General features: G+C 43.4%; 1 protein-coding gene across 1 annotated transcript in view; it reads left to right on the top strand.

Moving 5' to 3' along the window:
* Positions 1-13,717, top strand: part of Tet1 (tet methylcytosine dioxygenase 1) — a 73,289-nt gene that overhangs the window by 44,515 nt on the left and 15,057 nt on the right. The window contains 4 exon segments of the mRNA XM_059281977.1: positions 1,679-1,769; positions 2,278-2,371; positions 10,762-10,973; positions 13,401-13,551. Coding sequence (XP_059137960.1) covers positions 1,679-1,769; positions 2,278-2,371; positions 10,762-10,973; positions 13,401-13,551 — 548 coding nt within the window.

The raw sequence follows: 13,717 nt of genomic DNA on the forward strand, positions 1-13,717 counted from the left end.
GGGTTTTTTTGGTTTGGTTTTTTGTTTTTTGTTTGTTTGTTTGTTTGTTTTTGTTTTGTGTTTTTTTTGTTTGTTTGGTTGGTTGGTTTTTTGAGACAGGGTTTCTCTGTGTAGCTTTGGAGCCTGTCCTGGAACTTGCTCTGCAGACCAGGCTGACCTCGAACTCACAGAGAACCTCCTGCCTCTGCCTCTCGAGTGCTGGGATTAAAGGCGTGCACCACCACCGCCCGGCAGTTGTTTTGTTTTTTAATTGCAGATATTCCCTTGCTTGCTATAATGCTTCCCCTCCCCCCATTACCAGTGATTCTACCTTCAGCCTTGTATGTGCTAGGGAAGCGCCCCACATTTGAGTACATCCTCAAACCAGAATAATGACTTGTGTAAAAACACTGGCCAGAAATACATACAGTATGGAAAAGCCTCAGTGACAGGTGATCATAAGAGGCCAAACTGAACATGCTAGTCCAGGATTCCACAACAATTCAAAACAAACTGGACATGGAGGTGCATGTCCGGCAGGCATTCAAGGATAGCCTGGGCTACAGAGCAGGACCGGGTCTCATTCTCAGAAAGTCTCAGGCTCTTTTTTAGGACACAGTCTACAAGAATTTAGGACTTTAAACATTTTTTGTCAAGTGGACTTTTGGTTGTGTTGGTTAAAAAAACAAAACAAAAAAAACACTCCTAACATCTTCCTGTGTAGCCCTGGCCATCATGGAACAGATTCACCTGCCTCACAAATCCAGTGTGGACCACCTCACCTGGCCTTAGTAGCCTAGTTCCTTTTTAAAAGGACATTAACATAGAAGGCAGGACAGCCTTGAGCCCTAAAACGTTCTTTCAGTTCTCCTTCCCTGGTACTAGGGTTACGGGTGTACACCTCAATCACCTCAATCTCAGTAGGGACTTGCCTTTTGCAGTCACAGCCCGTGGTTTTAAGTTAGGCTGTCATGTAGTCGAGGCTGGCTCACACTCACTCTGTAGTCCAGGCTGCTCATGCCTCAGCCTCCCAAATGTGTGAACATCTACACTTCTACTTTTTAACTTAATAAAATTTCAGCGATATTCAAAGTTTTTTAGTATTGCTCTAAGAGCTATTGTGTTACTATATAAATGACCTATAACTTATTCCCTGTTTGCAGGTGTTGAAGGAACCGATAATTGCAACAAGTAACATTCTTGTACGCCTTTATTATAAATACCTAACTGTGGAAATGTAGTAGGCTAACTTTTTCCGGCATCACTTCGGATACTGAGGCTAACTTTATCAGATTTATTGTTCTTCGAGTCCACAGTTACTATAGAAAACTACCCAGGCAGAAGATCTGTGTGTGATCCCAGACCTTTGGCAGTAGAGTCAGGCTCATCAGGAGTTCAAGGTCACCTTGGCTGTCACTGAGTTGAGGCTCTACTGAGACCCCATCTTAAACTGTTAGTCCTATTAATAAAAAGGTTGAAGACGAGAATAAATAGGACCCCCTCAAATAGTTTTGTCTTCTCTCCTTTGACTCCTAGAAGAATTAGGAGCCAAAAGGTGGTAACAGGGGCGAGTCCAATGCCAAGACCTGTTGTCTTATTCTTTAAAGTTGAAACTTATTTAAAAAAAAAAAAAAAAAAAGCCCCCCCCCCCCCGTGCTATTTTGCAAAACTGGGTCTAATAATCTTATTCCTTCCACAGATGGAGGTACACAAAAAGACAAAGGCCCATATTACACACACCTGGGGGCAGGACCAAGTGTTGCCGCCATCAGGGAGCTGATGGAGACTAGGTGAGGAGATGTGTTCCCCTGCTAAAACTATTCTGCACCGCGGACCTGGGTCAATGCAGAGGAAAGGTCTTGGCGTGGTCATGAGGTGAATGAAGACATTCAGGAGTGTGAGTTGGATGGTTCTTAGGTCTTCCTGAGTCCTTCCTCCCAGGAGCTCGGGGCACTGGAAACATGCCCTCCTCACACAGCAAGCCTAAGGGAGAAATCAGGAACATGTATTTTCCTATTACTGTACAATGGTACAAATAGGTCAGATGACCGCCACCAACGTTTTACCCCTAACTTCCCAACACTTGTCTTGAGGCCAGGCTATTTCTAGAGTGATCTTGAAGTCAGTAGAACTGGGTAACAAAAACAATCTGCCACGTAGCAGCCGGCTTTTAGCCAATGTCTATGATAACTGTTGGATTTTAACTGATGTTCGTGTGTGTCTTCGGTGAAAACACCGAGGTTCGAAGTAGAGATTGTCATTAATTAGCCCCACCCCCCTACTGTGTTCTGTACCCAGGTTTGGCCAAAAGGGAAAGGCCGTCCGGCTTGAGAAGATAGAGTACACGGGGAAAGAAGGGAAGAGCTCCCAGGGCTGCCCCATCGCCAAGTCTGTGAGTGCCTCCGCTCCGCTCTGCTCTGCTCCGCTCTGCTCTGCTTGGTTCTCCGCAGAATGGGTTTTCTCCACTGGTTACAATTACAAGCTTTTGTTTTGGCCAAAATGGAGACTAGAAAGCTTGCCACGTCCACAGGAAGATGAGCAGGAAGCTGTGCCGTGACTAGGTTTTGGGTTTCAGTGGTAGGGTGTTAAATACATCGAAGGGCAAAGGAAAAGTATAGGCCTTCCCCACGGTCTCACAAGGACTCTTTACAACTGGGATCACACATTGGCTCTGGGGGTTTTGTTTGTATAGTTATTGAGTGTGTATGTGTTTTTCAGTTTATCTGCTTTATGAATCTCTAGTGACTATACATCGATAGATTTTGTTGTCCTTTTCATGAGACTCCACCTCAAAAAAAGGAAAAAAAAATTTTTTTTCAAAATCAAGTATTCCCACATCCTAACCCCAGTTTTATGGTGCTTTGGTAATGTTCTTGTCCTGCCTCCTTCATTTTGTATTAATTCTTCTAGAATATTCACATTAAGATGAGTAATCAAGGGGCTGGAGAGATGGCTCAGAGGTTAAGAGCCCTGGCTACTCTTCCAAAGGTCCTGAGTTCAATTCCCAGCAACCACATGGTGGCTCACGACCATCTGTAATAAGATCTGCTGCCCTCTTCTGGTGTGCAGGGACACATGCAAACAGAACACTGCTTACATAATAAAGAATAAAAAACATTACTTTAAAAAAAGATAAGTAATCAAGAGACTGTAAAAGGACTTTTCAATGGGCGTGGTGTTGTATCACTCCAGCCTATGGAGTTAAGGTCTTCTTATGCACTATGGGGTAGGGGGAGAAAAAGGGAGACTGAACTGAGGAGAGGGAAGCCAAAGATACCCTTCCGATGTTAAGATTTTATTTATTTTTCGAGGAAGAGCCTTGCTTGGCAGAGGAAAAGCAAGTAACAAAGGTTAAGGGGGAGGGAACCTAAAAAGTAAGGCAGTAGCCACCCGTTCTGACCGTCATGATTCCATCCTGGAGGTCGGTCATGTGATGGAGGGAGAGAACCAGTCCTCCTTGCTGCACACATAACCCAGCAATTAGATAGAAGTAGTGCTCCAAGAGCCCAGGCAGACTGAGAAGGTGAAGCTGGGATGCTATAAGGATGCCAAGTCCGGGGTGACTTGATTGCCGTAGTGAGCAGTTGTATATTCTGTATGCAACTGCAGCCTTTGAAGGACCTTAGAGAAGGGTATGTTGTCTGCTTCCTTTTTTTGTTTTCGTTTATCAAGACAGTGTTTCTCTGGGTAGCCCTGGTTGTCCTGGAACTCTGTAGACCAGGCTGGCCTCAAACTCAAAAAGATCCGCCTGTCTCTGCCTCCGGAGTGCTGGGACTAAAGGCGTGTGCCATCACAGTGGCCATTCTTATTCAAACCACCACACCATCAGAGGGCAGGTAGATGTCAGGAAATCTGAGTGTCCTGTGAAGCAGGAGTCATATAGTCCTATAGTCCACCCCCACTTTTTTTGAGACAGGGTTTCTCTGTGTAGCTTTGCGCCTTTCCTGGATCTCGCTCTATAGACCAGGCTGACCTCGAACTCACAGAGATCTGCCTGGCTCTGCCTCCCGAGTGCTGGGATTAAAGGCGTGCGCCGCCACCACCCTCCACTCCCACTTTTTTTTTTTTTCCCGTTTTTCGAGACAGGGTTTCTCTGTGTAGCTTTGCGCCTTTTCCTGGAACTCACTTGGTAGCCCAGGCTGGCCTCGAACTCACAGTGATCTGCCTGGCTCTGCCTCCCAAGTGCTGGGACTAAAGGCGAGCGCCACCACCGCCCAGCCTCCACTCCCACTTTTAACACAGCATGAAGTATTTAGTGTACTGTTTATTAAGCCATTTATTTATCTGTTTATTAGAATGAGTGCTGATGATGTGTGTTCCAGTGCACATGGCCATGTGTGTGGGTATGCACACACATACATGTGCCTACCGAAGCATTCCTTTGGTAAACGGCACACCTTTTCAACACAGGCTCTCGTTAAGGCTCTCGTTAGCCTGGAGCTTGCCAGTGAGCTCCAGAGATAACTTCCTTCACTTGCGGTGCAGAGATTACAGGTGTATCAAGTCCCTCCTGGTGTTTTCATACGGGTTCTGGGGACTCGAACTCAGGCCCTCACGATTGGACAGTAAGTTTTTTACCTACTAAGAAATCTCACCAGCCTCTAAATGTGTTTTGTTGTTGTTGTTGTTGTTGTTGTTTTCCTTTTTTTTTTTTTTTTTTTGTTTTTTTGTTTTTCAAGACAGGGTTTCCCTGTGTAGCTTTGTGCCTTTCCTGTTATACCTGATTTGATAATTTTAACAACTTCGTTATTGTTTTGTTTTGGGTTTTTTGTTTTGTTTTTGTTTTTTTGAGACAGGGTTTCTCTGTGTAGCTTTGTGCCTGTCCTGGATCTCACTCTGTAGCCCAGGCTGGCCTCCTACTCACAGAGATCTGCCTGGCTCTGCCTCCCGAGTGCTGGGATTAAAGGCGTGTGCCACCACCGCCTGGCTTTAAATGTGTTTTTAAAGATAGATGTAATGTGTGCTAATTGCTGACTGGTCTCTACTGCAACCAAACTGAAGACAGGGACCAAGGAGGCCTCGGGGTAGTGCTAGAGATGGAGCTTAGTGATGGGGTGATCCTCTATAGTTCACTGATGGTTGGTTTCCCAGTCTGAACCGATATAATGGCATAAATAAACAAATTCCTGGACAGATCCTGTTGAAGTCACAAGTTGACTGAGTGCGGTCCAGGGCTCAGCGGTACTCATTGTTACCTCTGACATGTTAAGGGTTTTGTTATTTCTATAGAGAATGAAAGTCTTCTACCCAACCGTTTGCTCTACAAATTAAGGGTGAATCTAGGTCTTTGTTCTAGAGTATTTGGTTACTCTTTTGTTGGTGTTTGAGACTGGGGTCTCCCTGTGTGGCCTTGGCTGCCCTGGTGTATGCCGTGTAGATCAGGCTGGCCTCAAGGCCATCATCTGTTCATGCCTGTCTGGAATTAAGGTTTTGAGTCACCAAACCCAGCCTCAGTCTATTTTGCTTTATGCTTTAAATTTTTGTTGTTGTTGTTTATTTTGCATCTGCTTCCCTGTGCAAGCGTGTGTCCGTTTGTGCACATGTGTGGAGGTCGGAGGACAACCCGAGAGAGTTCAGTTATATCCTTATCGAAGTCATGGTGTCGGTCTTGGTGGCAGAAACCTTGTTATCTTTTCAGGCCTTCTCCAGTGTTTTGAAGTTGAACCATAAAGCTATAGTGATCTGTGCTGTACGGTGCACTGGTTAGTCACTTTGACACAAGCTACAGTCATCTTGGAAGAGGGAACCTCAGTTGAGAAAGCATTCATCAGATCAGTCTGTAGGCAAGCCTGTGGGCCATTTTCTTGATGTGAGTAGGTCTGTCTGCCCATGGGCAGGTGGTCCTGAGTTGCAGGCTGAGCAAGCCAGTAAGCAAGCAGTGTGCGCCTCCGTGGTCTTTCCTTCAATTTCTTTATCAGAACAAAGGTGACCGTCATCGGATGAGACCGTCAATGGAACAGAATTGATAGTTGACAGTAAACCTTCAATGACTTTTTTTGTTTGTTTTTTTCAAGACAAGGTTTCATAGTCTGTTTTGCTGTTTGACTATATAAGTAAATGTAAGGGCTGGAGAGAGAGGCCTTTGCTTAAGAGCTCTGGGTGTTCTCCCAGAAGACCCAGGTTTAACTCCCAGCACCACACAGTGGTTCATGATTGTCTGTACTGCACTTATTTGTGTGGAGCAGAGAAGCATGCAGGCAAAACGCTCATAGGTGTGAGTATAAAGATTAAATTTTTTGTGTTTTTTTTGGTCAGTTCAGACTGATCTCATTGTCTATATAGTCCAGGACATTTTCAAATGTATGAACCTCCTGCCGTAGCCTCTCAGACACCATAGTTATAGACATGGCTACTATGAACAAATATATTTATAACAAATGGGTTTTAGTCTGCTTTAATTTTTTTCTTTTCTGATGGCCATATTTAATTTATTTTTGTTAGTGCATGTGTGTGTGTGTGCATACATGTATGCTGCAGAGGAAAACTTAATTCTTCTACTATGGGTTCTGGGGATCCACTGACTTTTGCCCATCTTGCTCTAAATTGTTTTGGATGAGTGCCTTCACTAAATTTGTTAAAAACTAACATCTTCATCTACCATTAATGGTAATGGATCCTTCACTTTGAAAGAGTTTAACCTACCTGCTTATATATAACAATACCTCAACAGATCTTCTCAAAGGAACCAAACTGATGTACACAAATCTGTTAGTAACCATCTAGCAGGAATCATTGTCAAAAGAGTGGGTAACCAACGACCATCAACTAAAGAATGTAGCAGCAACAAAACGTGCTTTACCCATGCCATGAAGTAATCTGAATCAATGAGAATGAATAAAATGCAAATGACTATCTGGATCAGGCTGACCCAAACTCAAAGATACAGCTGCCTGAGGTCCTGGCAAGCACCCCTACCCCCACCAAGCCCAGAGAGAATTTTAAAATTATCTATATTTAGTTGTGGTTGAATATTGAATCCAAGACTTTGCACATGTCAGACAAATGCTACGTTATTGAGCCCCCCCCCCCCCCCCCCCCGCAAACACACACACACACACACACACACACACACATTTAAAAATGTTTATTGTGTTGCTGGAGGTGGGACTTGTGCGTCAAGTGTGCTTCTCTGTGTTATAGCTGCATTCCCCAGACTCCAGGCTGGAACAAATAGGGAGAAGAGGTGAATGGGCTCAGCGGACACTTTCTCTATCAATAAGAGGGTGAATTCTATGTGCAGAGGAAATCTCTAGTACCGATATCTATGGAAACAAGAAAACACTAGATATGGAGGTACGACCCTGTCATCCCAGTATTCAGGAGGCCAAAGTATAAGGTCATAAGTTGTAGACCACCATGCACTATGTACCAAGACCCAGTCTCCAAAGTTATAATAGGATGCAAGATATTTTGAAGAATATGATAAGTTCCATAAAACATAGCATATGTTATAAAACAGTAAGTCTTGGCTTTGCTTTGGTGTATATGGGGAGGGTGAATGTGAATGCATATCAGGCATGTGGGTAGCATAGCAGGACCTCAGAGACCTCCCTCCTGCTGACCACCTTATTCCTTCAAGACAAGGAGCCAGAAGCTTCCCATTTCATCCACCTGCTTGGTCTGCAATACTCTGGTTATTAGAGGGCTACGTGACCATGTCCAAGTTTTTAGTCCTTGGTGGGGATTTGAACTCAGGTCCTTGTGTTTACACAGTAAACAGGCTTGCTCAGTAAGCCCTGGGACTCCCTTGGCCCCAGAGCATAGCAAATACATGAATGACTAAGGAAGCAACACAGTGTTCATGAAGAGACTTAAGACTTGGGGGAAACATTTTTGTGCTCAAGTCCCATTGCAATTTGGCCCCCACAATTCACAAGTTGACACATCGTGTTAGTTGTAAAATAATGAGATTTGATTTGGTTTTCACTTACTAAATTTTGAGAGTCTCATACAGCTCCAGCTGGCCTTGGGCCTTGGGGCTCTCCTGCTTTGGCCTCTAATTGCTGGCATTATAAGCATGCACCGAAACGTAAGCTCTGACAATTTGGTCCCTCACAATGTTTCTGTCTAATAGTAAGACCTTTAGTCTTTGGAATCTAACTCCACTGGACTTCGTGGTTTAATTTTTTCTCTAACCAGTGTTTGTGCTGTGTTCTGAAGTGTCTGTGCACAGGAGCCTCTGTTGCTGCCTCAGAACAAAAAACTTGAAACAGCAGACTCTCTCTTTCACACACACACACACACACACACACACACACACACACACACACACGTAAATCTTAGAGCTGAAGAGACATCTAGCGGTTGAGTGTGTGCACACTGCTCTTAGAGAGGATCAAAGTTCAGTTCCCAGCAGCCATGTCAAGCATCCATGCATGCGTGTGGTACACACACACACACACACACACACACACACACACACGCAGGCAAAGCATTCCCATATAAAATAAAATTAATACAATAATTTAAAAACAGTCTTTCTGGCCATGCTGTAGTGGCACACGCCTTTAATCCCTGAACTCAGAGGCAGGCGGATCTCTGAGTTAGAGGCCAGCCTGGTCTACAGAGCAACTTCGAAACTTGGTGGTGTTGTGAGTCTGTGGTAACCAGGAGCCAATTTTCAGTTTCCTTATCAATTAACTCATGTTCATTTCCTGGAATAACCCTCTGTCTAGTGCTATGACTCTGTGATAGGTCGGTCACCTGCTTCTGTCCCTCTCCACCCTAGAAACAACGATCCCCACTTCTGCCAAGAGTGAAAGTGCAGTTTTGTAACTGCAGATAGAGCTGCCTGGAGTTTCCTTGGTTCTGAAAGTCTTAGGAGAAGTTACTTGCAGTTTTTGTGTTTGTCCCCAAGGTTCAGTTCCTTCAAGTTTTGATAGTTTGTATCTTTCATTTGAAATGCCTTTGAGATTTGTTTTACCTTCGTGTTTGTGTGGGTGGAATGGTGTATCGGAGGGCGTTCGAGTTATTTGATTGTTTGATTGTTTGTTTGTTTGTTTAGGTCTCTTGTCCAAGGGATGGAACTCAAGGCCTCTTGAATGCCAATCAAGCCCCCTAGTACTGTGATGGGCCTCCAGATAGTTTAAACAGCTTTTCATTATGGCTGATTGGCTGGCCAGGAACTCTAGACTGGGAGCTCTTGGTTTAAATGTCTATGCCACCAAGCCTAACTGTGTTGCTTCTGGGGACTATAATTCAGGTCCTGTTCGTGCTGAACCTCCTTGCTGGTCCTACCTCCAGCATTTTTATCATACACACAGGAAAAAAATTACATAATGTATATTTAATATACATATGATTTATGCTTGTATCATAAGTGTGTGTCAATGATTGGCTGAGTGTCATATTTTGGGGCACATTTGTTGACTAGAAGATAACTATAGACAGCTAATGCTTTGTACCATGTGAGCTTCACGCATCAAACTCAGGCTGTCAGTTTTTTGCTGTTGTTTGGCAGGCCTCCACTGCCTATGAAGAGCAGGCTGGCCTCCTGACCTCCAGATGCTGTAATTAAAGTTATGCCCCAGCACATCTAGCTGGCTGTCAGTCTTGTTGGCAGGCTCAGGGCAAAACCAAACCACGCATCCCACCTCATGAAGACAGCTAACATGTAACATTTATTGAAAAGACTATTAATATCATTTGTTTGAAACCGAGCCTCTTATATCCCAGGCTGGCTTCAAACTAGATGTGTAGCCAGGGATCATCACAAACTTGGGTTCCTGCCCCTACCTCGGGGGCTGGGATTGCAGGCACCCGTCTCTTTGTGCTGGGTTGATGTGGTGTTTGAGACTGAGCACAGTGATGGAGACTCGGGCACGCTAAGCAAGCGCTCCATTATTTGCGCTATAGCCCAGTCAAAAAGTCCGTACTTTTTACATTGAAGGTCATGTTCTCCTTAGGTTAATTGCTCTTTAACATAGTAGAAGCACCTTTAATCCCAGCACTCAGGAGGCAGAGCCAGGCGGATCTTGTGAGTTCGAGGCCAGCCTGGTCTACAGCGTGAGTTCTGGGACAACCAGGACTGTTTCACAGAGAAACCCTGTCTCGAAAAATAAAAGAAACTTTCTTACAATCAAACACAAACGAATCATAAAGTTTTGTTTGTGATTGCACGAAATCTAGACAAGTGTTCCTCTGCCATAGTAGCTACATTTCTTTGGCCTTCAACATTCTGAGAACTTACACAGCTCCTAACCGATGTGTTTAGTTTGTTTTTTCACTATAGATTTCTTCAAATAAGACAAATGTTTCTCTGGGCATAGTGTCCCATGACTAGTCTCCACACATTGTTCCTGGGCAATGATCAGTTCAACTAAGCAAGGTGTGGTTGACACAGGAAAATTCTGTCCCAGCCAGCGACAGGCAAGCCTTTCCGATACAAACAGCTGATGAATATAAGTTGTTTCCGGGGCTGGAGAAGTGCCTCGGTCGTTAAGAGAATTTCTGTTCTTACAGAGGTTCCAGGTTCATCTCCCAGCACCTACATGGTGTTCCAAAACCGCATGTACTTGACACTCTCTTTTGGCACCCCCAGACACTAAGCTCCTCCCGTAGGCTGCATATATACATATTCACATGTAAACACTGTAAATTTGAAATTTAGTGAAAATCTCTCTCTCTCTGTCTCTGTCTCTCTCTCTCTTTAAGTAATTTTTTTTACAATGAGTCAAAGTCCTGGGCTATATGAGACTTTCCTCAAAAAGAACAAATAACAATAAAAAGTCTGGCCTTCCAATGCATAAAGCTGGTATAGATGAATCCATTCTGCTTTTCCAGGTGCTTAGGAGAAGCGGTCCTGATGAGAAGGTTCTCTGCTTGGTCCGGGTGCGTGTAGGCCACACCTGTCAGACAGCTGTGATGATCGTGGTTATCATGCTGTGGGAAATCATCTCTCGCCCGATGGCTGACTATCTGTACAAAGAGCTCACGGAGAACTTACGGTCCTACAGCGGGCATCCTACTGACCGAAGATGTACCCTCAATGAAAAGTAATCAGATTTGCTTTCAACTGCCTTGACTTTTCTCTCTCTCTTGTTTGTGCTAAATGTATAAGTAACTGTCATGTGAGTAGTAGGGTGTTTTAAACACTGTGAAAGGAAGATCAACCTTTGCCGGGATTGGTGTGCACACCTTGAGGTAGCTGAACCTCCAGGAGGTGGAGGATAGCTTGCTTCATCTTCTTAATGTTCTGGGCCAGCTAAGACTGCACAGTGAGAGCTTATCTTTTTTCCTCCTTGTCTTTTTAAATGCCCTTAAGAATATTCTGCTTTGGGATTCATAGGGGTGGGTGAAGGGCTAGTGATTGAACCTCAGCCTTGTTCATCTTAATGGGCACATATCTACCATGTAAATATATACACCCACAGAACCTAGAATATTCTTATTTTTGTTACTGTATCTGAACCAACTCACTGTTAGAGAGTATGAGGAAATGGTCTTTAATGGAGCATTCTTCATCAGAATTTGAGGCCTCTTCCCAATAAATTTAAAGCAGAAGTAACATCAATGGGATTTTGCTTTGGCTCCCATTATTGTTGATCTCCCAATCCCATGTGCCCCCTTCTATCCTATGACTATGAACTTGTGGTCATTCCTTTTTATTTTGTTTGAGGAGTCTTTCCTTAGCTGATCTGTATGGAAATGTGTCTCACCCAGTCTGCAGCCACTCAGACCCAAATAAACACACAGAGGCTTATATTAATTACGAACTGTATGGCTATGGCCTATGGCTCAAGCTTCTTGCTAGATAGGTCTTATAACTAAACTTAGCCCATTTCTGTTAATCTATATGTTGCCATGTTTTCCGAGGCTTTGCCTGTGTGCCATTACATGCTGCTCCCCGGACGGCAGGATGATGTCTCCTCTGCCTCTCCTTTCCTCTCCCACTAACTCCCTTGGATTTTCCCGCCTGGCTCCATCCTGCCTTGCCATAGGCCAATGCAGCTTTATTTGTCAGTCAATCAGAGCAACACATATTCACAGCATACAGAAAGACATCCCACAGCATCTGTGCATAGCCTATCAACCTTCCTGACCCTTTGGGCTTTATACCTCTGTGAGTTAATGATTCTGGGTCAATTTTCTAAAGGACCTTTTTCCTTTTTTGAGACAGATTCTCAGTAGGTAGTACAGACCCTGAACTCATGATTGATTCCCCTGCCTTTTTATAGCATTATCTTAAGTATTGTGTGCTGTCCATTTGTCCAATTTCTTGTTTCCCAAAAGTGTAAAAAGGACAGCATAGCTGAGAGTGTGTAGCTCAGTGGTAGATTGTTATCATCCGAAAAACTGAATATAATTTTTTTTTTTATTTGTCTACCAAGTTTAAATTCCTTCTGTTGGGATTTGACCCTTTGGACCTCACATCAATCCCATGGTTCCTTCTTTTCAGGTTCTTGTAGTGCCTTGTACCCTGGTCATGTCTGCAGATTCTTCCATTGGTTTATTTTTGAGACTTGGCTCATTGCAGAGCTAACAGCACATGTATCATCTTCCCGTAGCCAACTCTAAGGCACCAGGCTTACGGGAATGCATGGTTTGATAGTGTCCGGGCTGCTGGGAACAAGGATCGACCAGCACGCCTCATCTTTCCTGATTGTATTTTTCCATACAGTCTTAGGTTATTGTCTTGCCTTTCACATCTAAATTTTTTATATCATTTTAAGGTAATTTTAAATTAAATCCAGAGCTGACAAGTATCTCATCCACAGCATCACAGAAAATAAGGAAATAAATCAATAAAATTCAGATATTTAGGATTTTCCCGCCCTCTACTGGGACCGATTCAGTGTCTAATACCATTCGTCCTCATCCCCTGCTCTCTGGAATTTCAATCCTTTATTTACTTTTGGATTTTTAAGACAGGGTCTATATAGCCCTGGTTGGCCCGAACTTCTAGGCTTGTTAATTTAGAATCTAATTTAGTGCTGCAGAGAAGTCCCAAGGTGTTAAATTTACCAAGTTCCTGAACAAAATAGCCTTTCTCTTCATTATTCCTATTGTAATCCTCCTAAAGTCTTTTCATTAAAATTGTAGATGATTGCATAGTTAGTGTATCTTAGTCTCATTTCCAGTTTGATGGAAAGGAAAAAGAAATTATGTCCATGTTCATTTTAGACACAATGTAACTTGTTCTTTATGTTAGGGAAGATTTTTAGTTGTGTGCCTTCTATTTCTCTACCTCAAGCAAAGGATAGTTTTGTCTACTTGGATTTGGAACCTTAAACAACAATTTTAATAAAAAAGAATCAAGAGTGGATTCAGAGTGAAGAGGATAGATTGTACATTTGAGGCTGGATGTAGCCAGGGTGTGTTTTAATGAAGAGAATCAAAGTAACTGTTATAACCTGTTCATAATCCATACCTGGCTCTGGAACTCTGTGACCTTGTCTAACACCCGGCTCACCACCTTCCAGTCGCACCTGTACCTGTCAAGGCCTCAATCCGAGGACGTGTGGAGCATCTTTCTCCTTTGGCTGTTCGTGGAGCATGTATTTCAATGGCTGTAAGTTTGGCAGAAGCCGAAACCCCAGAAAATTCAGACTTGCTCCAAACCATCCATTAAACGTGAGTTTCCTTTTTAATTTTTATTGTACCATCTACAGGATATAACCATGTATAGTTCCTCAAAGGTCTTTTGAGGACAAAATTTTAGCTATTAAACAGTCATAAGTAACTAAAATATGTTTGTAGATACATATTTCTAAATATGTCAAGTAAAGACTTCAGCTAT

The sequence above is a fragment of the Peromyscus eremicus genome, chromosome 16_21 (genome assembly GCF_949786415.1).
Source record: "Peromyscus eremicus chromosome 16_21, PerEre_H2_v1, whole genome shotgun sequence".
NCBI classification, from domain to species: Eukaryota; Metazoa; Chordata; class Mammalia; order Rodentia; family Cricetidae; genus Peromyscus; species Peromyscus eremicus.